Source organism: Cebus imitator, unplaced genomic scaffold (genome assembly GCF_001604975.1).
Source record: "Cebus imitator isolate Cc_AM_T3 unplaced genomic scaffold, Cebus_imitator-1.0 Scaffold55, whole genome shotgun sequence".
Lineage (NCBI taxonomy): Eukaryota > Metazoa > Chordata > Mammalia > Primates > Cebidae > Cebus > Cebus imitator.
The window spans coordinates 5,566,869-5,594,289 of record NW_016107370.1 but is presented as its reverse complement, the minus strand read 5'-3'; the positions used below and the strand labels follow the sequence as shown (position 1 = coordinate 5,594,289).

Genomic DNA, 27,421 nt, shown 5'->3' with positions numbered 1-27,421 from the left:
AGACTACACAAAAAAAAAAAAAGAGAGAGAGAGAGAAAAAAGAAAAGTCAGTCTTTTGAGTCAATTCAGAAATGAGCAATTTAGCAAAAGCAACATAAAGCATTCCTCACTGTGGACACAGCAGATGGCAGGATCAAGATGCTCTGTCAGAATGAAGTCCCTTCTGGTCAGATGAAAGGCTCTGTCAGCATTCTACACATTCACTGTGGAAATCATGCCCTCTGACCAGCAATGGGAGAAACGAGGTCTGAATCTACCCATTTTCTTTCCTTTTCTTTTTTTCTGAATAGTGAAGAGTTTTGCTCTGTCACTCAGGGTGGAGTGCAGTGGTGTGGTCTCAGCTCAGTGCAACCTCTGCCTCCTGGGTTTGTGTGATTCTGCCTCAGCCTCCAGAGTAGCTGGGAGGAGCACGCCACCATGCATGGCTAGTTTTTTTGTATTTTTAGTAGAGAACAGGGTTTCACCATGTTGGTTAGGCTGATCTTGAACTCCTGACTTCAGGTGATCTGCCAGCCTTGGCCTCCCAAAATGCTGGGATTACAGGCGTGAGTCACTACACCTGGCTTTATTTTCCAAAGAAATTACCCATTTCAATATTTATATTTTGATATTAGCATTTTAATAGACTTACAACACCACACATATATCATATTACCCATTTTAAACACAATTTATACGGAATATCTGTGAAGAAAACCTGTGTCAGTGAAGAACTCTATTTCAACCGCCAAATCCCTGATGGTTCTACTCAATACGGAAGGCAACAGTATATAAATATTCACAATTCAGTGACATTGTTCATGTTCCTGGGCAGACTGCAGATATATAGTCATCAGTACGTGCAAACTGATTTATTTTCAAGTGGTTTTTATCTTCAATTTCCAGGGCCTATTTGCAGTCCTAAAGAAAGGCTCATTCGCTAAAAATATATATATATATATAGCTTTAAATCACGTCTTTTATATTCTAGTCACATGTTTCAAATTTTCTCACCTTTCAATCCTAGTTCTAGCACACCCAGCCTCCTACCTCGAGCTCCAGCTCAGTTTCAGAACAAGCTCAGAGGAATGAAAGATTTTCGTATTGAGCTATTACAAAAGTTGCTCTCTAAACACGCTGAGACCAACTGAGAATGTAATGTTGGTGGCAAACCTCGTTCATTCATTCATTCAGCAAGCTTTTAAATTCCTACTGTGCCCCAGGCACTGTTTCAGGAACCCTCAATACTGCAGTGAAGGAAGAAACAAAAACCCTGGCTGCAGAGAATAGACATTCTGATCATGAGAAATGCCATCTGTAATTGCTAAGAAGAAAAACAAAACAGGGAGCCAGGTATGATGGCTCATGCCTATAATCCCAGCACATTGGGAGGTGCCAAGGTGGGTGGATTGATTGAGCTCAGGAGTTCAAGACCAGCCTAGGCAAAACTCTGTCTCTACTGAAAAAACAAAAATTAGCTGGGTATGGTGGTACACACCTGCAATCCCAGCTACCTGGGAGGCTAAGGCATGAGAACAACTTGAACCGGCGAGTCACTACACTCCAGCCTGGGCGACAGAGCAAGACTCTGTCTCAAAAGAAAAGACAAGCCCCACAAAAACAGCCAAAGAGGGCCAGAATGTAGAGGACAGAGGCTGCTATCTGTATGGGAAAAAAGGACTTGAAATACTGACCTCCAAATCACATCTCCACACTACAGCAAGCTAGAAGTACACGTCAATAGAGTCTACTGAGGAAAAAGGGTATTCATATGTACACATTGTCAAAAGGACACATTTCGCTCCTGAACTTTTTTTTGAGACTGAGTCTTGCTCTTGTCACCCAGGCTGGAGTGCAACGGCGCGATCTCAGTTCAAGTGATTCTCCTGCCTCAGCCTCCTGAGTAGCTGGGATTACAGGCGCTTGCCACCACACCCGGCTAATTTTTAGTAGAAACAGGGTTTCACCATGTTGGTCAGGCTGGTCTTGAACTCCTGTCCTCAGGTGATCCACCTGCCTCAGCCTCCCAGAGCGCTGGGATTATGGGCGTGAGCCACTGTGCCCGGCTGCTCCTGAACTTTTGTAGTTGGTGTAAAAAGGAAAGTAAAAGGGAAAAAAGGATATGGTAAACTTAGAAGGGTATCACACAATATGCAGTACGTTTCCAGAAGTACACAACATTGCAGATTATTTCATGTCATTGAGAGGCATTTATACTATTTGAGAAAAATATTATATTCAAATACTGGCTAAGCAGGGGATGCATTAATTGCTATGATTCTGAAGAGTGAATTACTTATTTGGAGTTGTATTTATTTTAAAGCACCTAAGCTTTTAGAAAAAAATGGGTGACTGAAGAAACGAAATCTGTAAAGGCACAAACAGTTGAAGCTTCTGGAGGGCAAGCCAGTAAAAAAGGTAGACTCCACACACTAGGCCCCAGTTGCAGGTCAGCTTCGTGCTCTCTCAGCATGAGGGACAGGGAAGCAGGACCCTGCACGCACACTGGCACCAAGTCACTCAGTCTGGACCCCGCATTTCAAGGCTTTTTGGCTTCAGCTCTGCACTCCTGCAACTCCTCCACAATTCTGTTGCGGGAAGGACAGCAGAACAAAGAAGGGAAATGAAAACAGGCTGCTCCTTAACCCAAATGAAGCCTGTTTGTGATCACCTGTCTAAATTTTGATAAACTTATTCTACTGAAAGTCAGAATTTATTAGGGACTGTAAAAGTGTGCGGAGGTGGCGTAGGGCAGCCCTGCTTAGCCTCCACTGTACCTAGAACGCCATCCAGGCACTCATTTTCTCCAATGGGGTGCACTGCCTGGCAGATGGAGCCTGCCCGGGCCCGAGCCCCTGTTCCTTGCCACCCTCATGACTGTTACAGAAGCTCACAGACCCATGCCATCTCCCTCACCAAGGTGTCCAGAGCTGACATGTTCCAGACAGTGGCCTCTGGCATCTGGAAATGAGTAAAACTCATCCCCCATCTTTACCAAAGGCAGGTCACTAATGAATGGGAGGAGTCCTCAGCCCTTAACTGAGAGAGCCTACTTTATAGCAAACCACAAGCAAATGGAACTATTCAAGTTATCCCTGGTGCTACTTCATTCAGAGAGACTAACAAGAAATCCAGTGGAATTAACTCTTCAACAGTCTTCCTCAAAGAACCAGCATCTAGTGTGGTGTTCAAGGCTCTACAAAGTGATGAATAAAATAGTCTCTCATAGGTTTAAGAATGACCTGAAAAGAATATACTTACAGTGACAAGCAGACAACCTAAAACCAGCACTAGCCTCAAAATTTCTTATATGTTTAATAACTACACTTAGACCCAAAACTTAGTAACTGAGTTGGGAATGAGTTGTTTCTAAACTTTCTGCTTTATCTCCCTACTAACAATAAATTTAAAAACATTTGCTCATTGAGAATAATTTATCAATCATTTATACCTATTCTCTCTTTTTGATATTTATTTCTACCTATTCACACTTTTCAACAAAATCAGATTAACATAAAAGAAACAGGTGATGGTTTGAACCAAATGATCTAAGACACCTCTCACCTCTGGCAGGTCTGTATAAGATATTTCTATTACCTTCTTATTACCGGTAGTTTGGAGAGTCTATCATATGGGGGATAAGGTGGGGAGGAGCTGGAACTCAAAGAAGGAAGAAATGGAGATTCAGGGAAGTATACAGCTGAACAGTTGTGAAGTCTGAGAACTCCCACCAAGCGGAAGCAAGCCTTATCTGGTTAGGCAGACGCATTCTCTACTAAGAAGTCCCTTTGCAAACAGCCACCAATGATGCACACCTCTGCTGGGAACTAGGAATCGGGTTCCTTTCTTTTTTCTCAAATAGGTATAGGGTGTCACTATGTTGCCCAGGCTGGTCTTGAACTCCTGACCTTAAACAATCCTCCCTCCTCAGCCTCCCAAAGTGCTGTGATCACAGGTGCGTGCCACCACACCTGGCCTCCATTTTTTTCTTTTAAATGTAGAAATTCCTTCATCATTTTTTTTATGTTGGAATGTCAGGTAAGAAAACATGTTTAGAATAGCATGACATTTTCCACAGCTAATGTTCATTTAGAGTTCTGAGCCAACATTTATCTCTATGTTTTAATTTTCCTGGTGTTTTTTTGATGTTGAGGTTTCTGGATTCTGTATATTATATAAAAATTATTTTAACAACAAAATCTATACTTTTACCTTCAGTAGAAATTCTTGTAGTTCTTGGTGGGTTTTTGTTACTGTTGTGACTGAAAGATCAGACCAATTTACCTGATTTAAAAAAAACACACATGTTATATGGTTATTCCTTACGCAGGAACCGGCTAGAAAAGGCCATGTGCAAAAACAAAGGGCCTTACTTAAATTTTACTAAGATTAACAATTAGAAATATGAAGTTAATCTGGCATTGTCATAATTTCAAAATTAGTAAAATTATCTGCACATTGACATATGCTACTCAAAAAAGTTCTAATAACTCTTTCAAAATGACACTTTTTAAAAGCTATCTGAAAATGTGACTATGTTTAGTAATTTTTCAGAAAAGGGATATACGTTATTTTCTATGAACTTATAGAACTCTAAAATGACAGTTTGACAGTACAGATCTTTGCCATTCAAAAGATAAAAATTCTATGTCCTGAAACTTATTAAATATACACCCTTAAGAGAAATAACTAGAGTTTATTGCCTTCTTTGGTAGTACCATGTTGTATTTTTATGGAATTTATGATTAATGAAGAGATTTCATCTTTATCTCAATCTTTAAAATTCTATTAAGACGCTATGACTACTTCCATTTTGAGATGGAGAAACTTAAGTTCAAACAGGTTAGGTTACTGAGGTGTGATCCTAAGTAAGGGCAAGAGTCAGAACTGACATCCATTGTGCTACCCCACCCGCTACCTCCTCGATGCTTTTTATCCAGCGGACTCAATTGTAGCCCCCTAATAATTTCTACCCTAGAACTATTTGAGCTAAATAAATATTTGCACTATGTTACTATCTAGACCTTACCAACTTATAAATAATCAGATACTTAAAAACACATATAACATTTTATCTACAAATTTAAAATTAATATCTTTATTAACTGGCACATTTCTTAAGTGATTTTTAAGTATTCAAATGTTTGCTGAGCAGCTGCTTTAACAGGGAACTGTTCTGACTCTTCTTTCAAGAGACGCAGAAATGGACAAGGCAGTTAAGTCTCTGCTGACTGAGTTCACAGGCTAGTGCAGGAGATAGATCAAAGCAAGAGAATATGCAAGAATTTCCATCAGTGATCAGTACTTTGAAGAAAACACACAGGGCATGGTACAAGAACGGGTAGATGCACATGAGCTGGGGTGTCAAGAAGGATCTCTGAGGAGGGAGCTTTAGAGCCAAAGTGGCCTGTTCTTGGTCTAGAGGGATAGGGGAAGGGCATTTCAGGTGAGAGGACAGTAGGGCCTTCAGGAAGGCAGGCTGTGAGCTCTAACAGCAAAAGGGGCCAGCCTGACCGAGCATGGAGAGCAAAGAGTGAGATGCATGCCACAATAAGACACCAGGAGATAAGGGCTAAAATCCTGCAAACTGAGGATCTTTCCCCTCAAAGCAAAGCTGAAGTTCTGAATTCATTCAGCGAGCAAGTCAGACATGGTGGGATGGTTGAGGATTGAGGGTGAAGATTCCTGCTCTCCATGAGAATATCTACTGGACAGATCTGTGAAAGGTATACGCCATGGATGAAGGAGAAAACATTCTGGTGGAGGGTCAGAAATAACTCCTGAAGAGAGGTACAGCCAAAATTTGGCAAGCAATGCCTTTGGAGAGGAACTGGAGTGAGGACGCACAAAAACGTGGTGTGCTTCCACATGGCTTCAGGGTGTGTGCCCTCCAAACTGAGGAGAAAGAGCTGTAGCCCAAGCAGGTAGAAGTAAGGAAGATGTGGACAAGGAGTCCCCGTTACAGCTGACGGGCAAAAAGGAGACATGGAAATACTTCGTCTGCGAGCACAGAATCAGAGCTGGGCTCTACAGCTAATCCCAGCTATGGGAAGGACAGGCAACAAAAGCAATCACGGGTAAGAAGACAGGGCAACGAAGTGGGAATAAGAATGTCAGAGAGCGAAGAAGAGGAAAATGCCAGGAAAACAATGCCAGAAAGACAACGCCTGTGATCTTGACTTAAAAAACAATGGCACGAAAGGTTTACTTTTTTTAAAACGTATCTCTTTCATCTTAATTGTATCCCTAAGTCTAAGGCTCTTATTTCTTTTTAATAAAATAGCCAGGGTTATTTTAATGTGATGCAACTTCAAAAAAGCTTGGCAAACCATGCAGTAGTATGTGATAAAAAACAGTACATTCTCTTAATTAAAAACAAACATAAATGCCTTTCCCCTTAAATTAGCAAAGCTGCCACAAGTTTTTCCAAAGATCATTGAGCATAGCATGTGAGGTATCTTTTGTGGGGAAATGGCTTACTCTGAAAGTGTACTCCCAGTATTTGTCGGCTCTTTTTCTCTGGACTCCTTTCAACATTATCTTCTCAATGTGTACAGCTGAAAGAAAAAAAACACATGCTGACTTGCGCTACAAGGACTACAGACACATGTCAGTTACCTAAGGTAACCCTAAAAGTTGACGAGTGCTTAACAATTAAGCTTGACTGGCCTTAAATCATGAAATTAAAAAATTAAAAAAATTAAAAACCAGAAGCATAGCAATGTGCCACCTGCCCACAAAATAATTTTTTTCTATACCCATATAACATGCTGAGTGTTTAAGTAATTTCAAACACTCTGCTAGCACCGAAGATTTTAAGGATAAAAATAAAAGGTACCTGCAATTAAGATATTTTTCCAAATGATAATCTTCCAAATGGTTATTCACATTATCACAAATATGGCATTTTAAGAGCAACTAAATATGGCTCATTCAATTATTTATACATAGTAGGTATAAACTAGAAAATACCTAGTTTTATATTTAATTTTTAAAAAAACTACTCAAAAGTAACATACCAAGCTGATAAAAATTTCTAATTGGGAATTTTAAAATTACTCTTCTCAAATGTAATCCTCAATATCATATAATGGTAAATAAAAATTGAACATTATAATAAATGTTCAATAAATTTTCACAATTTATTAGAGGTAAAATAGTAAACATAAATTATATTAAACTCTAAAACACCCTGAATTGAACTAGATAAACAGTTTATTCATGAAATAAGCAAATGTTTAAATTCCTCAACTATCCATTTTGCAACCCCTTTAGTAAAAGTACCACCTTAGGAAATAAATCAATTTCAAAAGAGCCAGTCTATTAAGTGTACTATAAGGATTTAAAGAGACTGCTGCTCAGGGTATAAACAGAAGAAACTGTACTTTCAGGATAATGAGGTAGGTGATATCAAAGGCTGATAATGACTATGCTAAAGGTTGCAGGGAAGAGGTTAGGAAAGTAACTCAACAGAATGGGGGGTGCACTGCTGGATTCGGGAGAGCTGGAGATGGAGGAGAAAAGGGGCATTCATTTTGCTTTAGAGGAAGAAGTTAAAATAGACAAAGTGGAATACACAAAGTGACAAAAGCATACAGGAAGAATAAGACTGTTAAAAGACCACAGAAGGTGGGCAATGAGAAGGCATGAAACATAAGATACAGAAATACACAGGGGAAGAGACATTTATAATAAACAAGAGATATAACATTACCAGTATTTTTTTATCAACTTTCCAAATATATAGGGTTTGGTCACCTGCTTGGGGGCCAATTTCCCCTTTGTGGGCCAGAAACATTGAGGATGGAAACAAAGGAAAATCTCAAAAAGCCAGGCAAGAGCCTGTAACTCCTTAGAACTGTGCAACAGTATGAAAGCCAAAGTGAGGGTGGGAGGGTAAGCTGTTTCCAAAAGCTGTTACATTAAATTATTTAAGTAAAAATCTTCTGAACTAATCTTATATTCAGAAATAAAGCAGCTGTAGTTCTGCAAATCACTGGGCTCAAGGGTAGGGGATCTTGGGTTTTGTTTGGTCAGAACCCAGTTTCACTTAGCAGAAAAAGTCACTATGACATTACAGGGTATGAGAACATAGCTTCGGCGACAATTTCAAGTTCTGTCTGGTGTTATCTATGGGAATCACGGTAAAAGAAGACAAGAGTATGTGGTGAGGAATGGCCACAATGAAAGTGCCCCCAACCCTCATAAATTTAAACTAAAAAGCATGTATTACACAAACTTTTTAAGAAGTAGGAATATAAGAAAAATCATCTACAGTACTACCTTTACAGTTAATTGTTAGCATTTTCTTTCTGAGATAGAGTTTTGCTCTCTGTTGACCCAGCTGCAGTACAGTGGCATGATCTCAGCTCACCGCAAACTCTGCCTCCAGGGTTCAAGCGTTTCTCCTATCTCAGCCTCTCAAGTAGCTGGGATTACAGGTGCCCGCCACCACACTCAGCTGATTTTTGTATTTTTAGTAGAGATGTGTTTCACCATGTTGGCCAAGCTGGTCTTGAACTCCTGACCTCAGATGATCTGCCTGTCTCGGCCTCCCAAAGTGCTGGGATTACAGGCGTGAGCCACCGCACCCAGCCAACTGTTAGCATTTTGATATACTCTCTATGTTCTTCTAAAATATTTTTATTATAAAAAAGGAACCTTCATTGTAAAACCAACTCCACTTTAGGTTATTTGTACGTTCAATGAGCTTAGCTGAAGCAGTCTATGATTAAAGTAGTTTAGCTGGAAAGACAGTAGTACTGTGATAGTCTTGAATAGAAGTGGTCATTATATAAACACTTAAGTTCGACACTAAACATTCAGACCTATTTTTCCTTTGTGAGGAAAAATGTATTACAGAAAAAGGATTATTACTGGAAAAAAAGGAGACATAATGACATAAATTCAATATTGTTATAACTGAGTGTGAAGTTTATCATATATCCATGGCTCTTTTAAAGCCCAGATGGCAGTCTACATTTTCCATTTCAGTTTCTCTCCCAACACAGGTTAATGGCTCCCCAAATACAAAGAGAAAAGAATATCTGAATTCATTCCTTTTCAGGTAGCAATGTCCTTCCATCCTCTCATTCCAGCCCTCTTAAAAACTGCATTCTTGCAGGAAGAATGGACTTATAAGTAACTTACTTACTCTTACACAGAACTTGTATAAAAAGTTACTTTTTTAGTAGACACTGAGCTCAATTCTAGGAATAAAGCACTATACTAAATATTCTGTGGGCTCTCTGGCCTTCAGAAGCATGCAACCAGGTTTAAGATCCAGTCAAGACAATGGACTACAGAGCAGAACGAGTGGGTGCATGCTGGGAAAAGCAGGGCTGTGGTGCAGAGGCACCCAGCATGAGGACGGCAGAATTGGGAGGACTGGCTCTTGAGTGAAGCCTAGGATGAGTACGACTCTCTACTTCCAAAAGGAGAGTAAAAAGTTTACAGTTAGTGTACAGAGTACCCTGTAATCTTCTGATGCTTACAAAAAATAGAGCATACTACCTTCTCGCTGAGCTCTGTGAGGTGCCAGGGTAAGTCCATCCTGAGGTAATGGGGCTTGCTCTATTAAACTGCTCTCGTTATTCGGCATGTAATCACCATGAGCTGAGTTGTTCTAGATGAGAAAGAGAGAGACATGTTAACTTACACCATGGACTAAGAGCAATAAATCCCAGATACAGGTCTTCCTATTTAACTAACAACCATTTTAATGGCAAATTTTAGAGATCCAATAGGTGACTGCACACTTTGGGCACAAAGGCACAGTGTCAGAACCAAAAGCAGAAGACTAGCTTTCTATTAATCATCAACGGTCCTAGCTTTCTCAGGACACATAAAATTGCTTAATACGATTCAGAGTTGTCAATGATGTCAATTCTGAATCAGGATCAAAGGAACACATAGCAACAAATGGTGCCCTTTACACTAAACCCCATAGGCAAGGCATGTGTACTTTTTACAAGAATCACTACACAATTTTTATTCATTGTTTGGTTTTATTAACATTCTAAACAGATGCTTTGTAGAAAAAAGATCTTATGAAAGGTATCATCAATACATGCCAAGGCTTTCTAAACAAGAATATGTATAGGCAGGGAGTTTACCATTAAATTTAAGTCATCTAACAGCTACTGGGTGCTCTAAACCTAACTGAGTTTGCTTAGCTCATCACTAGTGAGCTGGAGTAACTCTGACTCCTAGATCTGCTGCTTCGAGTAATATAGGAGATGCCAAACTTACACGCAGCTCGCCAGAAATCAAGCACTGTCACATACAAACTATTACAACATCATATTGATTAAGTAAAAAAACAAAATAGCCTGATGATGACAGTTTTTTAATACATCTCGCACCTTATCCCCTCCCTTTATGTTCAGACTCTCAAAACACTACTCATATCAACATCACCTCAGTTTTAAGAATCAATTACGATTTTACAAATCTGTAATAAACATATATTAGTATTTTTTTCTGTAAAGAAATAAGGCAAACAGAAGACCCTAAGCTCCCCATAAATCTCAATTTAAAAATATTTTGTTCTGCTGTCTAATCACACACGCTGACCTGACAGTAAGTATGAAATGCTCTATTTATGAGAATAGGACACATTATATACTTCTGAGAGCTAAACTTCTGCCTTCTAGTCTTTCTTTATTTAGAAATGCAAGGAAACAAAGACTGTCTACCTAGAAACATTTAATGAGGAGAGTAAGGACCTCTTAAGTCAACATCCAACTTCTATAACACTTAGACTGATGGCCTTTACCAATTTTCAATATTACTGGTTTTTAAAAATGCAGATATCAATTCTTTTAATAACAAAGCCATGCATATCCTAACCCAGATCATATATTTTACTACACATTTACCTATGAGAGATTCTGTTTCTCAAAAATTTTAACATTGCTGTAAACACTTCAAAAAACAAAGAAAATAAAATGCTATATAATCCTCTCAAATAGTTGGGTTAACTGGAAGAAGCTTGGGTGAATAGGTTAACCACTTCTTTCTTTTTTTTGAGACGGGGTCTCTCTCTGTTGCCCAGGCTGGAGTGCACTGGCATGACCATAACTCACTGCAGCTTCAAATTCCCAGCCTCAAGTGATCCTCTCAACTTGGCCTCCCAAAATGCTGGGGTTACAGGTGTGAGCCATTGTACCTAGCCAGTCAATCATTTCTTAAAGAGAAATATTTCTCTACATTGCTCATATGTAGCTCACAAATTTAAAACAATAATATCAAATATAAACTAATGCAAAATATGGAAAAAATGTTTTCATCAGTGAGATGCACAGCAAGACACCACTTTATACCCATTACAATGATTATCATCAAAAAATAAAGTGTTGGGAAGGATGTGGAGAAATGGAGCCCTTATGCATTGATGGTACAAACCAAAATGGTATAGCTACTGTTGACAGTCAGGCAGTTCCTCAAAATATTAAACACAGAATTATTTTATGATCCAGCAATTCCACTTCTAAGATATACCCAAAAGAACTGAAAGCAGAAGAAATGCAAACATAATCTGTACACCAATGTTCATAGCAGTTATTTATAATAACCACAAGGTGGAAACAATAAAAATCCATTAATAGATGAACAGATCAGCAAAATATGGTGTACACATATGATTATATATGATTCAGCCTTAAAAAGGAATGCAATTCTGATAAATAATATGATCTGGATGAATCCTGAAAACAGTATGCTAGATGAAATAAGCCAGACACAAAAGAACAAATACAGCATGCTTCCAATCATGTGAGATACCCACAGTAGTCAAGTTCATAAAAAAGTAGAATAGTTGCTAGGTGTGGTAGCTCACATCTGTAATCCCAGCACTTTGGGGGGCCAAGGTGGGAGGATCACATAAGGCCAGTAGTTCATGACCAGACTAAACAACATAGCAAGATCCTATCTCTACAAAAGATTTTTTTTTTTTTAATTAGCCAGAAGTAGTGGTATGCACCTATAGTCCTAGTTACTTGGGAGGCTGAGATGGGAGGATTGCTTGGGCCCAGGAGTCCGAGGCTGCAGTGAGGCATGATCACACCACTGCACTCCAGCCTGGGCAACAGGGCAAGACCCTATCTCTAAAACAAACAAACAAAGTAGAATAGTAGTTACCAGGGACTGCGGGGAATAGGGTGTTTTCTTTTAATGGGTAGAGAATTTCAGTTTGGGATGATAGTGTCTAGAGATAGCGGTGAAGACTCACAACAATGGGAATCTACCACTGCTACTGAACTGTACACTCAAAAAGAGATAAAATAAGAATTTTATGCTATATATTTTACGTCACAATAAAAACTAAAAATGGAAATGATCACACTGCTTCCACAAACATTAAATTGAAGCAACAGTATGAGAGTAGTTTCCTTCATAATCAAAATCACATTTCTGAAGTGTGAAGTTAACTTTATGAACCCAATTTAACAACCAAGAAGTAGCTTCCTGTTTAATAACGTAGGGAGAGAAATGAAGTTTGAGTTTCTATCCAAAGTCCTAAGTTCATCAAGCCATGAAATATCTACTAATTAAATGCTTCTATTCCCCTCCAAGTCTCAACATGTATCAATGCTATAAAATCATACAGACTAAGTTTAGAAGCTGTTACTAAATTCACCCATGTGACGCTGCATGAGCTGGAGATGAGAATTAGGCGGTTAGGCAGCCCCAATGGTGGGCGGCGGCTCGGCAATGCTGCCTGCCTTGCCCTCCCTCTTTACTTTCCTTAGGGGGAAGAGTATCATAAAATCTGAGAACACCTGCTTTAATGGAATTATATAAAGAGGATGGCACCTACTTTATCTGTTATGTTCAGATTCCCATGAAAATGCAGCACAGGCGAAATGCCAGAATCAGCATTTTACAAAGACTAGTTACAGGAAAGGGTCAGGACCAAGAGAAAACTGGAGACTTTTTCTCTGTTTGAATCAAGAAAGCACAGTTTAAAGATTCTAAGCCTGCAAAAATACGCACAAGCATACAAAGAACCTTAGTATAGTGCATTCTCCTTTCTTAACTCACCTGAGGCAGAGCTTCTTCTGTCCTATCACCTGCTCCTCAAGGGCTACTGGTTAGCACAAACCTACATGGCATGTGATTCAGGTGGTCTACATGGTTTTGCCACAGATGACATGTAGAACCATCACAATTACATACTTAAGATTTCTTAAATGTGGGGGCCTTGTGAAACAGCCAAGTAGCTGGACATCCTAAAAAATTCTTCTCTGAAAACAAACCATTAGAACAAAGGTTGTATTTGCCTTTTTGTTGTTGCTGTTGTTAACCAAGTTCAAACTGCAGACATGGTTCCTCTAGTCCCTCGATGCAGGGTATGAATTTAAAAATCCAAGACATTCCCAACAGTAACAAAGCAGTAAGAGTTTTTTACTTTTTTAAACCAAATTCACTAATTTCTTCTGAAGTTTTCTCACTTGTCAAATGAGACTCAGAAAATTAACAGTAGTATATAATAACATTCTATTAAGCTTCTGTGGTAGATTAATGATAGCTAAAAATTATTTATATTCCTCCCACTGCCAAGTGGAATGAGTTCCCTACCCAGTGGGCGTAGGCCAGCTTCAGAATGTGCCGGCGGTGACACTCACCTAAGGTTAGGTCCTGGGAAGCCTCAGCCTGGGCCTCTTGGACACTTGGGCTTGGAGTCCTGAGTCACCACGAGACATGCACTTCTCCTGGTGGCCGCATTTGATGGACCACATGGAAAGAGGAGAGGGGTCTAGAGATGCCACCTAGGTCCCAGCTGTGTCCCAGACACCGCAGAACAAACTCTTCACTATAGTTATCTGTCTAAATCCCTCACCCACAAAACTGTGAGAGATGGTAATGAAATAGTCACTCTTTTAAGTCACTAGGTTTGGGAGTAATTTGTTATACAGTTACATGTTTTAAATTCTGTTCTTTAAATAGCCAGGGTTGCACCTAAAGCATACAGTATTATTTAAGCAAGATTCACAAGAAGTCTTGCTTTGCATGTTAGAAGATGATTCATTATTAGAAACTACCTAGATGTTGAATTTTATCCATTTTTCTAGAAGAGGAAAGAAGCTAGGGAAAATTTAAGAATGACTGACTGCCTATCTCTTTAAGAAGAAGATGTGGTAGAAGAGGCAGAGGTTGGTCTCATTTCTGCTCAGTGAAATAGCACAACTCAACCCAAAGTAGTGCCTTAAATCACCCTACAGCCTTTGATAAAAGGTGAGCTCTGGGTGGAGGAAACATGGTTGGTAATGTATTAAAACTGTGCTGGAACACAGGTAAGAGCAGGGGAACCGATGAATCAAGGCCCAGAAACAGCATACTATGGACTTCTGCTATGAACATGGGCTCACTCCCTATGCAACCTTTTGTTTAGTTTAACTAGCAATACCAGTATAAGGCAATTCAGCAAGAGCGTGGCACAACTAGCTATCTCAATGCCTGGGCAAATGCACTCCAGCTACTGAATGGAGGAGGGGACAAACAATTTACGGAATCCATGCATCTGCTCTGACATCACAGTCCACAGATGCGACCTGGTCACAATTACAGTTATGCAAGCGAAAGGGAACTAGATGGATGGAAATAGCTGGGGCAGGGAAAATCATCACTACCACACTCTACAGATTTTCTGGGAACTCTACATGTTTACTGCAAATTGAAAAATTACAATTTTTGATGTCGTTACCATGTTCAGAGCATTAAACTCATAGCCTGCAGCATTAGGGAAGATCTAGGAAAAGAATGCTGATATGGAAGTCTACTGGGGAAGAAGTAGTGGAATCTTTGAAAGAGAAATGAGAGTAGCAGTTTTTACTTGTGAACCAGCTTTGATGTTTTCATTGTAAAACTCTTTATGCTTCTACTATTTCGACCTAAATAACGCCATCTATTAGTTGATAAAGTGGACTCATTAAAAAAATACAGGTTCTGTATTGGATCACAAAATGATAATGGCATGGAATCTTGAGAGAGCTAGAGGCAGTGGCTTCCTAGCCTACACCAGTGCTGGGGGTCTCCACCTTTAGTACTAGCATTTGAGCTTCTTTTGCCAATCTGCTCTTTTTACACAGAAGGAAAACATCTTTTAACCCTAGAACTAGAAAGATGATCCAAAAATTGCTACATCCTTGGGCCAGCAGCCCCAAATCTTTAAATCCCCACACCAGGGTGTTTTGGGGTGTGGTGAAAAGAATGCACGCATGAGTGCACAAGAATCTAGAGAGGCACACATCTGACACTGTCTTTGCTGTTGCAGCCACGCCCCAGGAGAGATGAGGGAAGGAGGCCAAGAGGTCCTCAGGAAGGATGTGAGCCTGGGTTCCGAAGGTGGAAGGAACTGCCACGCCTTCTAGCACCTGCAGGAGAGCTACCGCTTCACCCCTAGTGCAGAAACATTCTTGGAACTGTGTAGAAATGTGAGCTTACAGAGCCTAAGAAGGATCTATGGCAGTACGTGATTTACTATAGTGTTGCCAAACACTGTATTAGGATTTGTGTTTCATGCCACTAGTTATTATAGAATGGGCAATTTCCCCAAACTAATAAAACTACTCAACACTCAATGCCACAACCTCTTTGTATGAGTGATGACCTCTTTCTCAAGCAAGTACTCCCAAACATTACAGCATTTGCTTCACATGTGACCATGCCACCTCCCTTCTAGGACCACTAGTGAATTTCAATCATCTGATACCCAAGACAAAAATCAATTGTACTATGGGATACTATCCCAATTTAGACATTTCTAACAAGAAACATAAAAATTCCCCAACATTTACATGACAGAGTGTTCACTTCAGTGACCAAAGTTTAGTTTTTACCCTTCCAATCACAAACAAGGCACTACCCTAATTCTACATCTGACTCACACCACTCCTCAAGGAGATGATAAACCGGAGCCCAAACACTGCAGGCTACCAACCGTCAACAACCCACGCAGTAAGAAAATAGGTTAATATACGACTTTTCCATCCTATCAAAATGTCACTGCTAGGTCTGTACCAATTTATGCACCCCACATACAAAAGCTTAATTAACACAGGGAGTAGACATGATCGATTTTTTTTTTTTTTTTTGAGATAGGATCCCACTGTCTCCCAGGCTGGATTGTGTAGTGGCACAATCATGGGTCTCTTCAGCCTTGACCTCTCTGCTCAAGCAATCTTCTCATCTCAGTTTCTTGAGTAGCCAGGACTATAGGCACGTACCACCATGCCAGGCTAATTCTTTTTAGAGACGGGGTCCTGGTATGTTGCTCAGGCTGCAAACGGTCTGATTTGGAAGGCATATTTAATAAGCACAACCAGTCAGCTTCCACCCACCGAAAATTCAATTCAAATCTATACTTGTTCCATGCTTTTTATATAAACAAGCAATTCCTCTTATTTCCAAAATAATTGTGCCTATCCTACATAACTGCAGATATTTTTAATAAAGTACATACTGGTAAGTACAATTCAAAATAAGACAAAAATCACTGCCTGTACTTAAGCCTTTTTTTCTTTTTCTCTTTTTTTTTTTTTTTTTTTGAGACAGAGTTTTGCTCTTGGTGCCCAGGCTGGAGTGCAATGGCACCATCTCAGCTCACTGTAACCTCTGCCTCCCAGATTCAAGTGATTCTCCTGCCTCAGCCTCCAGAGTAACTGGGATTACAGGCATGCACCACCATGCCTGGTTAATTTTTTTTTTTTTAATCAGAGGCAGGGTTTTACCATGTTGGTCAGGCTGGTCTCGAACTCCTGACCTCAGGTGATCTATCCGCCTCGGCTTCCCAAAGTGCTGGGTTTACAGGCTTGAGCCACCACACCCAGCCTCGATATACTTAGTCTTAAAACAGTATATCTTATTGGAATTTTTCTTTTTTTTTTTTGGAGATAGTCTCGCTCTCACTCTGGCTGGAGTGCAGTGGTGTGATCTCGGCTTACTGCAACCTCCACCTCCCAGGTTCAAGCAATTCTGTCTCAGCCTCTCAAGTAGTTGGAACTGCAGGAACCCACCACCACACTCAGCTAATTTTTATATTTTTAGTGGAGACGGGGTTTCACTATGTTGGCCAGGCTGGTCTAAAACTCCTGACCTCAAGTGTTCTGCCTGTCTTGGCCCCCCAGAGTTCTGGGATTATAGGTGTAAGCCACATACCCAGCCTGGTATTTTTCAAGCTTTATATTTTCCAAGTACAAACACAGGAAATTATGACAGGGCAATTACGAGATATGCAATGCTAACCAAAAAAAGGAAGCACAATGCCTGAGCCTTTGGGAAACTTAAATCTCGTGTGAAAGGTCAATTTCATTTTATTTATTTACTTATTTTTAAGACAGGGTCTCGCTCTATTTTCCAGGCTGGAGTGCAATGGTGTGATCCCAGCTCACTGCAGCCTCCGCCTTCAGGGCTCAAGTGATCCTCCAGGCTGGCTCAAGCGATCTTTCTGGGCTCAACTGATCTTCCTGCCTCAACCTCCTCAGTAGGTGGGACTACAGACATGCACCACCAGGCCTGGTTAATGTCTGCGTTTTTCTGTAGAGAAATGGTTTTGCCATGTTGCCCAGGCTGGTCTTGAACTCCTGGGCTCAAGCAATCCACCTGCCTTGGCCTGCCACAGTGCTGTGATTACAGGTATGAGCCAATGCACCTGGCCTGAGATCAATTTTAAATGTTAAAAAGACAAAGAATCACAGTAGAGTATCAAAATTACAGTGATATATGTGCATCTAAAATTCTGTGGCAGCAAATTATCTTTTAAGACTGCCATAGGGACAATTCCAGAAAACATCATACAAGAAAAAACGGCATGAACCCAGCCTGGAATGAAAGGGAGGATATATGAAGAAAGAGTGGGAGGAGGACTTTTGAGTCCAAAGAAAGATTTTTGAGTCCAAAGACCTATTAGAGGTCAGGGTCCATCAGTCACTGAAAGAAAATGTAGTAGATTAAATGTTGCTTTAGAAAGGTGTATCTGGCAATAGTATCCAAAAGATGAGAGTGGGAAGGCTAAAAGCAAGGGAATCAGAAGGCTACTCTAAGTCTCGGCATAAGTCCCAAAAGAGAATGGTGTCAGGCATGGATGAGGAAAGTGTGCATTCAGGATGTGATGGAAGAAGATGATCAAGGTCATCAAGCAATTTGGAGTGACTAGAAGCATAATAGTACCATTGAGAAAGTTTAACTGAGTCTGGAAGATTTTTTAAAAATCAATCATGTAGTCTTTTTATACAGATTCATATTAGAGTGACAGTTGACACTCTTTTTATACAGATTCACATTAGAGTGACAGTAGACACTCAATGAGATACACACCATAAGGGCGCATGTGCGCACGCGTGCGTACACACACACACACACACACACCCCTTCACTGGCTCCCACTGCAACCTACTGACACCTTATTCTTTTAACATGGCCCTCAAGGCCCTCTATAACCCAACCCTATCATGTCTTCAAATGTCTTTCCTCTTTCTTCTCTCCTTCTTTTTCTTTCAAGACAGGGTCGTACTCTGTTGCTCAGGCTGGAATGCAGTGGCACCAGCTCGCTGCAGCCTTGACCTCCCAGGCTCAAGTGATCCTCCCACCTCAGCCTCCTCAGTAGTTGGAGCCTCCTAAGTAGTTGGGACTACAGGTACTTGTCACCACACCCAGCAATTTTTTAATACTCTTTACTATGTTGTCAGGGTTGGTTTCAAACACCTGGGCTCAAGCAATCCCTCTGCCTCGGTCTCCCAAAGTGTTAAGATTACAGGCATGAGCCACCATGCCTCACCTAACGTCTATCTATTCATCCACTGCAACCACATTGTGGTAATCACTCTATGAATAATACATATATCTCACTTTTGTTTACCAAACATTTTCATATACATTAACACATTCATCCTCACAACAATTACATGAAACAGACAGGAATTATATCCCTACTTTATACTGGACACTCTGGGAAGACTAAATTACTTGCCAAAATGACCTTTTCAAACTATAAATCTGACCTCAAATAAATGACTTATTGAATGAGCACAAAACACTTCTAATGAGCTAAGGCATTTAGAAAGGAACTAAAGGTCAAATGTTCCCGAAAGCATAGGAAGAACAGAAGGAAATCAACTACCCCAGCCCAGCTAGGCTACACCTGTAACATCAACACCCGATTAGGCACTTCCCTTCTAGATTGACTGTTTACAGAGATAGGAACCCCAAAATGTCAGTGGATGAATGAGGATTTTGTGACAAAGAAATCTTTGTAAGTAACAGAAGTACTGTTACACACAGTCGTCCACAACGAAAAACAGTCAATAAGATTAAAGTTCAGTCTGCCTTGAGAGTAGTACAGGCCTTTTTGCTTCCCTCTTTTAAAAAAAAAAAAAAAAAAAAAGTTAGCTTAACACTTCTCAAGAGAAAAATACTAAATAAACTAAAAGTTAGCCAATTTAACAGCTTTTATAAAAAAGGTATAGCCGGGCGCAGTGGCTCACGCCTGTAATCCTAGCACTTTGGGAGGCCGAGGTGGGTGGATCACCTGAGGTCAGGAGTTCAAGACCAGCCTGGCCATCATGGTGAAATCCCATCTTTAAAAAAAAAAAGGTATAAAAATGTTCTTAATTATCCATGGGTTCTAGTCTGTGCTAAGAATCGTGACTTAACAAAACTGCAAAACAGCTTTAAGTTATAGAATACTTTTCTAGCTAAATGCGAAAACAGGGTAAGGATTTAAGTCGATTACAGTTGCATGAGAATTAATAATAATCTAAATCTAAAATATGCATTTTCTCCATTCCCATTCCCAAATCCAACACGAGGAAAATAGATCTATTTTAATGTTCTATGACTCACAGAATTCCTTCCTTTGGGTTTATCTGTAGAACACTAGACCCTTACAAGTAAGTACTAACAAAAATAAAGTAACCGCTCCAAATAAATGTGTCTCAAATACCACCTTTTCAATTGCCCGTCCTCTCGAACATCAATCTATTCACAGGGATGCTAACAGAGAACGACATACAAAATACTCCACTGTTAAGGATTTTTAGTGAGACTCTGTCACCAAAAAAAAAAAGCCTGAAAACACTTTGGAAGTTGTGTGTTAGTGGAAAATAAAAATGCACTGAGCACTAATCTCAAAAAAGAATGCATGTTCAAGACAATATGTGAATTATTTTGCATCTTAACTTATTAATACAATCACCACAACCTCAAAGATTATCCCCATTTTACAGGTAAGACTGTAAATTATCCCCATTTTACAGGTAAGACTCCGGGATTTAAGTGGCCTGGCTGACAACTATCACAGAACTAGCGGCAGAGCTGAAACATTAAGCCTCCACCCTAGGGCTCCACTAAACATGGCTATCATTCTTCACGGTCTTCTGATGGCCTCTACAACACTCTTCCTGACCCTCTCTCCACACAAAAAAATTGTTAAGGCAATACACACACACAGAGAGAGAGAGAGATGATACATAGATACATACACAATTGTCCCCCAGTATCCATGAGGGATTGGTACCAGAACCTCCCAATACCAAAATCTAAGAGTGTTCCAGTCCAGATATAAAATGGCCCAGTATTTGTGTATAACCTATGTACATCCTCCTGTATACTCTATATATCTCCATGTTACTTATTAAACTTAATACAACATAAATGCTATGTAAACGGTTGCCATACTTTTTTGTTTCAGATTATAAGAAAAAAGTCTGTACGTGTTCAGTACACGTGCAATCCCCCCCCTCCCCGATAGTTTTTATCCACAGTTGGTTGAATCCCTGGATGCAGAAACCATGGGTACGTATAAATAATCACACAGACATATTTTAGTCAACTTGAGGAAAAGAACGTACTTCCTCTCCACATCTAGCACTCCCTCCTGCCTCCCACCATGGTATACGTGAGACTTTTTCTGAGTTCTCCTTACCTGGAAAATGATTGCATTAAAAAATGTAACTGGGAAAGAAACTCAAGATTTTAATAATTATTTCCTACTAAAATATTCACTATTTAACTCTCATATATTTTAAAAAACCTCTTCTAAATGGCTTTTATAACTGAACTGTTTTTATTCTTTGCTTTAGCCAAACCAACCTAAAATTTTCCAGAAAAGATACAGCTGTTTCTGGCTCACTCTCAGTATGTGAGATGCTGTGCCCACTCCTCTACCACCCATCCACACAAGGCTGAGCCTTCAACTGCAACTGCTAACATTTATTGAAGACCATGAACTAGACACTATTCTGCAAGTAAGGACTGCTTCACTGAATCCTAACACTTCCAGAATGGTGGAAGGGAAGCCTCAGGCAGCACCACTGCCTCAACAACACTATTCACTTTAAAGTATCAAATAACCCAGTAGCAGGATCCAGTGAGTTAAAAAAAAAAAAAAAAAAAGGTATGTATTATTACCAATGAGCATTAAAACTGGTCATTTTTAAAAGGCTTCTTTTTTTTTGAGGCAGAGTCTCGCTCCATCGCCCAGGCTGGAGTATAGTAGCGTGATCTCGGCGCACTGCAACCTCTGCCTCCCATGTTCAAGTGATTTTCCTGTCTCAGCCTCTGGAGTAGCTGGGACTACAGGTGCCTGCCACCACACGTGGCTAATTTTTATATTTTTAGTAGGAATGGGGTTTCACCTTGTTGGTCAGGCTGGCCTTGAACTCCTGAGCTCAGGTGGTCCACCTGCCTCGGTCTCCCAAAGTGCTTGGATTACAGGCATGAGCCACCACGCCCAGCCAAAAAAGCATCTTTTTAGTGCCTACAATAATAACTGAAATTCTGAAAATCAACCTTTTCCGTCTCATTTTAAGTCAATTACTCTCTCACCAGGATTCTGACTGCCACATCCACATTCAAGTTATCTTGAAGTAACATCCTTTATGTTAAAACTCATTGAAGAGTTTTCTTGCAATATGTTTGCTGTATTGCAAAATTAATCAAAGTACTTAGTCTATCAAGTACAATTTAGTTAACTAAACTATGCTATCAAAAAGTAACTATTTTGCAAGGATTTTTTAAAAACGAAATTCACTAATTTTACTATGTGAAGGACCCACAGCTACTTGATTTTTGTGAGTTCAAATGACAAGGTCAAATATGTTTTGTGAGTTCAAATAATACGAAGACACAGGATGATTTTGTGCCTTAGTATAGAAAGTTTACATTTTTATCTTTCAAACACTAGTACTATTTGCCAAGCAACTAAGCTTGGAAGATCCTGATGACACAATCTCCAGAGAATCGCCATACCCTATTAATCACTACTATGACAGTTTACGTGTTTTATGCTTCTTACACCTTTGTGTCGCCAGTTGGGGATTAAACCTCCAAAATTAGAATACCGATTTCCCCCGAACAGTTAAAGAATGTCTTTAAGCCTGCAAAAACTGGAAGCTTCCCTGTCTTGCTTCCTGCCTTTTCAACGTAACAGCAACACAACTAGTACCTTTTAAAATACGTATGCATTTTTTTGTTGCTAACACACAATCTATAGTTTGGCTTCCTAATAATCGGAAGAGACCCATTTTAAAAACTAAGCGTTTTCAGCTATACAAGCAGTCTGTAACTTCGTCACACAGGCCTGTATCAATCACACAGAGTTCCTAGGACACTGTTAATGAGTGCCTTAAATACCACTCCCTGGCCTATTTGTTGAATTTCGTACAAGTTACTGGCAACCCACTGCAGCTGTTTGAAGAAAGTGAGATTTATGTACAATCCTCCTAAAAAGAATGCTGACATTTAAGTTGTAATCCAATATAATATTTACTATAAAATCATCCAAATAATATAGAAAAACTCTGGAATGTTACTATTAAAAGTAAAAACATCCTTGTTAAGTTTTCCTATATTTCCAATGTAACATAAAAAGTATATTCTGTCAACCTGTGGACCTGCTGTTACTTCAACTATTAACAATGTAACCACGGCATGATACTAGCAGTTACAGTTGCTGGACCCTGTCAACTTCAAAGCATGTAAGATAAAGCTGGCATTAAAGACATGTTCTATCTGTAGACGTCATTAGTTTTTAAATGTTTTAAAAGACATGCTGACTCAGTACTGGATACAAATGTGTTGTGAGAGCCAGGTACGCTCTTCTTGGCCAGTATACTCCTACTTTTATAGAAAAGAGAATTACAAGGACATTAATTTTATGTTAACCATTTAGTAAGGCTGAAAATAGGTCGTTTGGCTCACCAAAGAGCTCCACTTGGACGGTAGTTTAGAGAAAGAATTGACTCTCGATTAAAGTTGTATACTTGTGTCTAAAAGGTTACTTCCGGGACAAAAAAAAAAAAAAAATGCTGCCACACCAATTTCCCTTTCCCAGGGTTATCGCCAGGGCCAAGCACTGCGGAGCGCAGCATCCACGTGGTTCTCCAGTCGGGCTGGAAGTCTCCCGCGCTAGCCCAGGGCCTGGCCTCCGCTGGGAGAGGCCGAGACTGCCGGGGGCGGGGCCGGCACGAAGGTCACGTGGGCGGCGCGCGAGGCCGCCATCTTGCAGGGCGGGGGCGGGGGAGGGGAGGAGCCCCGCAAGACTGGCCCCAGATCGCCGTGCGCTGGCCCCGGGCAGCGCGTGACCTCCAGGCCCCTCGGGTGGACCGCGGCGGTTCCACTCCGAGGTCGAGAGAGCCCGGGCTCCTCCCTGCTGACGGCGGCGGCGGAAGGCCGAACACAGCTGGGCTGGACCGCAGCGAATGAGGGCTTACCTCAGCCCACCCGCATCAGCGGCCTCTGGAATGACAGCCTGGGAGCAACAACATCAGATAAAAGGTCCTCAAAGCCAGAACAAGCCACAGCTAGGGACTCGGAGGCCACTCTAAGCAGCAGGAAATGCGGGGTCGTAACAACTTAATGAGAAGTGAATGACGTGTTACGGTAACCATAAACAACTGCTGGAGAAGTTCGCCACCCCACCACGCGCCTAGAAATAGCCCAGTGTCACCTGTAGTACGCGGCCCCCTATGATTTATTCCTCCACTTCACCTGATGGCCACAGCATAGGACACGTCTGAGAAGCAGTGATGTGCTGACATTAATGGCAGGATGCCCCACCTCACTTTATCCATCCGTCCCAGCACTCACTGGTTGCAGAAAAGGCCACGCACTGCAGTCAAGATAAAAATCTCATTACTCTGGTCTGCACGCATCTCTCCCCTTCCTCTACTTGCCCCCAACACGCGCATTAAAAGCGAAATTTAAAGAAAGAAAAAAAGACTTCCAGCAGTTAAAATCAAAAATCAGGTACCCCGTTGGAATAAAATGAATGGAATGATGTAAGACGTTCGACTATGGGACATTTTCTTTGGGCCCAAAATTTAAGGCTATCTTTACAATACTGTGTTATTACAGTAACATTTAAAATTTTTAAACCATTGTGCCTGAATCTGTGTTTTTGTTTCTAAATTTAATGGCTGTGCGGCATATAGGACTTTTGGGAAATTAACAAGAAGGGTGGAAGAGGCTTTTGCCATTAGCACACACACTGCAAGTTAGTAAACAGGCACTGGAAGGTGACAAAATTTCGAACTCACCGAGATAATGCTGGGCACTAGCGTTACATCTGCGTTTCATAAAACACGTCCCAAAACATGAGTTAGTTACCTCACAGAAGCTTCGTTTTAAATACGAGGGGTTCAGGCTAGATTAAATTTCTTCCAGCCCCAAATTCCTTGATTGCATGGGCACTGAGTCCACAAGGCCACTAGTGAAATACCACGCCCAATGTTAGCTCTGGGGTACTGAATGACAGCAGATAAATGTGCTGAATTACCTTTCAAGCAAGGAGGAGGAAATCCCCTTTTCCACTGTCTCCCAGAGATCACCTAAGCTGAAAAGCATGGCATCCAAATCAACACCTTTCAAAAGTCTGTGGCCTCCCTAAAATAATCTCATTTTACAGTGCTCACTCTTACTGAAACCTACTCCTACTCCCCTTCCCATAAAAAAGTCCTCCTCGAAGACTTCACTGGGCCCTAATTATCATTAAATTGCTTTCATGGCTGTATAAAAATTCGTCTTTAATGTTCACGACAAGTAGCTCATCTGGATTCCCGTCTGCTACATTTTGGTGTTTAACTCTTTTGGGCAACATTAACGCCTATAGTAAACGCCCAACAAATATCCCGGAACCCAAATCTGTAGGCAGGAATCAAGCCCGTGAGAAAGCGAGTACGCCAGAAAGAAAGAGCATCCCAGACCGCGCCAAGAGAGGTTTCCCTACCCGGACAACGTGCCTTACTACTCATCTCAGTCCCTTCGCAGGTCTCTACATCAGATGTCTGCTGGCAACACAAGCCCTCAGAGCAGGAGCCACAAGGACCCGTACGACGCCTTTTAACTCAGGCACACACCAGGCAAAAAAAAGTCCCTCTGTGCCCGAGACAAGGGCAGCTCGCCCGGAGCGTACCTTCAGGACACCCCGCCGAGGGCCCGGCGTAGCCCCGAGACGGGAGGCGGAGCGCCGGCCAGGCGGGGGAGGAAAAACGGCGCAGCCTGGGGCTCACTGCGGCTCTAGCACAGGTTCTTCCAGCGCCCCGCAGCTCCCGCACCCAGCGCTGAGATGCTCAGAGCCAAAAACGTCCCGACACTCTTCCTCCGAGAAGGGCCCCGGGCCGGGAGCTCCATGTCTTCCGTGGCAACTCCGTGGCACGGAAGAGACTTCTAGAGCATTCTGTGATGGCGGGTGGCTGAGTGTGCCGGGGTGCGGGGTGGGGTGGAGGAGTGGAACGGAACGGCCCAGCGAGACGAAGCCGAGCCCTCCGGCGCTGGGAGCCGCGGGGTGGGGATTCCAGGCCACCTGCGCCGGGCTGGGGGCTCGGGCAAGAGGCGTCCGAGAGCCAGGCCGGGGAGGCCGCCGGGGCAGCAACCTCACCGCGAGTCCCGGGAGGCTCCGCGCGCCTTACCTGGGCCCTGGGGCTGGCAAACTTGCACGGCTCCACCACCACCTCCGCCTCCTCGGGGCCCCCGCGGAGCGCGGCGCGGAGCCTCTCCAGGTGTTCCCGCAGGGTGACCCGTTGGTGGAAGGAGAAAGCCGGGTGCAGCGAGGCCATCGTGAAGAGCAGCAGCAGTTCCTCCTGGGCCCTGGAGCCAAGCCCGCCGCCGGCTCGGAGCTCCGCGCGGCTGCCTTCCGGGCCCGAGCCGTCCTTCTCAGCGTCCTGCTCGCCGTCGCCGTCCTCGCCGCGCTCGTCCTCCGCGCCGCCCCGCGAGCCCTCGCCCCGGGCGGCGCGCAGGCTTTTGAGCACCGAGTCCACCTGGGGCAGCAGGCGGTGCAGGCGGCCAGCGGCCTCCCGGTTCTCTGAGCCCAGCAGCGCCAGGTAGACGATGAGGCGCGAGCGCACCGCAGGCTCTCGGAAGTCGGCCAGCGGCCCCGGGTCCGAGAGGCCGTTGGCCTTGGCCTCCGAGTCGCGCAGATAGTGGTAGTCCTTGCGCGCCAGGTCCTCCAGGCACGAGCCGAGGAAGCGCAGCTCCAGCGGGTTGCACAGGTCCAGCAGCCCGCACATGAACTCCAGGCGCTGCGCCGAGCCCAGCACCAGCCCGAACCACTCGTACACCCGCTCCTGCTCCCGCAGCGCCGCCGAGGGCCCCCCGCCGCCGCCCGGCATGCCCGCCCCCGCCGCCGCTCCGCCAGCAACAGGCGGCCCGAGCCCCCGGGGCGGCGGCGGCGGCGGCGGCGGCGGCGGCAGGGGACCCCGCTGCGGGCCCGCGGGCGGCGGCGGGGGGCGGCAGTCGCGGCGGCGGCGCGGAGGCGCCTTCGCGCCCGGCCGCGCGTCCGCCTCGGGTTCCTCCGCCTCGGGCGGCGGCTCCGCGGGGTGCGTCGGCTTCAGCGGCAGCTTCATCCTCAGCATCCTCGGCTAGGGCGGCGCAGACATGCGAGCGGGGGCGGGCAGGAGGGGCCGCGAGGTGGGGCACGGGCCAAGGCGGCGGCGCGGCCGTCAGGAGCGGGGCCCCTCCATGCCGCCGGGGGAGGGCCGGGGCCGGGGCCGGGGGCGGGTCTCGGCCGGCGAGGGGGGCGGTGGCCGGCCGGCCGGGTCGGTGGCGTCGTCTTCCCGGGCCGGGGGCGGGGCGTGCCCGCGGCGGCTCCTCCCCCTGGGCTCCGCGCCGGCTCTGGGAACTCGGGTGCGGGTGGGAGCAAGCGAACGATGGTGTCCTTCTTCCGCCTCCCTCTCTCCGTCGTCCGCGCTGAGCCGGGGCGGCGGTCCCTGAGCGGTTCCCTCGCGAGCCGGTGAGGACCGAGCGGCTGGATGAGGAGGTGGAGCGGCCGGGCCGGGCGGAGAAGGTTGCGGGTTCCGCGCACCAAACCTCCACCAATCAGCGCCGCGAGCCAACGGTGACGTCGCTCTTCCCCGCCCCTGAGGCGGCCTTTCACCGGGAAGCCACGCCCAACTGCTGGCCGGCCGCCTCCCTCTCAGCGGCTTCCGCGCGATCCTAAAGGCTGATT

The 27,421-nt window shown here is 43.2% G+C and overlaps 1 protein-coding gene across 2 annotated transcripts in view; it reads right to left on the bottom strand.

Moving 5' to 3' along the window:
- ZCCHC2 (zinc finger CCHC-type containing 2) overlaps window positions 1–27,421 on the bottom strand; it is a 61,061-nt gene extending 33,640 nt beyond the window's left edge. Inside the window, exons 1-4 of one of the 2 annotated variants that reach the window (XM_017528867.2) lie at window positions 25,887–27,421; window positions 9,493–9,604; window positions 6,460–6,536; window positions 4,192–4,263 (exon numbers count right to left, since the gene is read on the bottom strand). In XM_017528867.2, the coding sequence (XP_017384356.1) occupies window positions 4,192–4,263; window positions 6,460–6,536; window positions 9,493–9,604; window positions 25,887–26,828 (1,203 nt within the window). In that variant the 5' untranslated portion in view covers window positions 26,829–27,421. The remainder of the gene's footprint in view (window positions 1–4,191; window positions 4,264–6,459; window positions 6,537–9,492; window positions 9,605–25,886) is intronic. The other variant, XM_017528868.2, reaches the window with a different exon arrangement.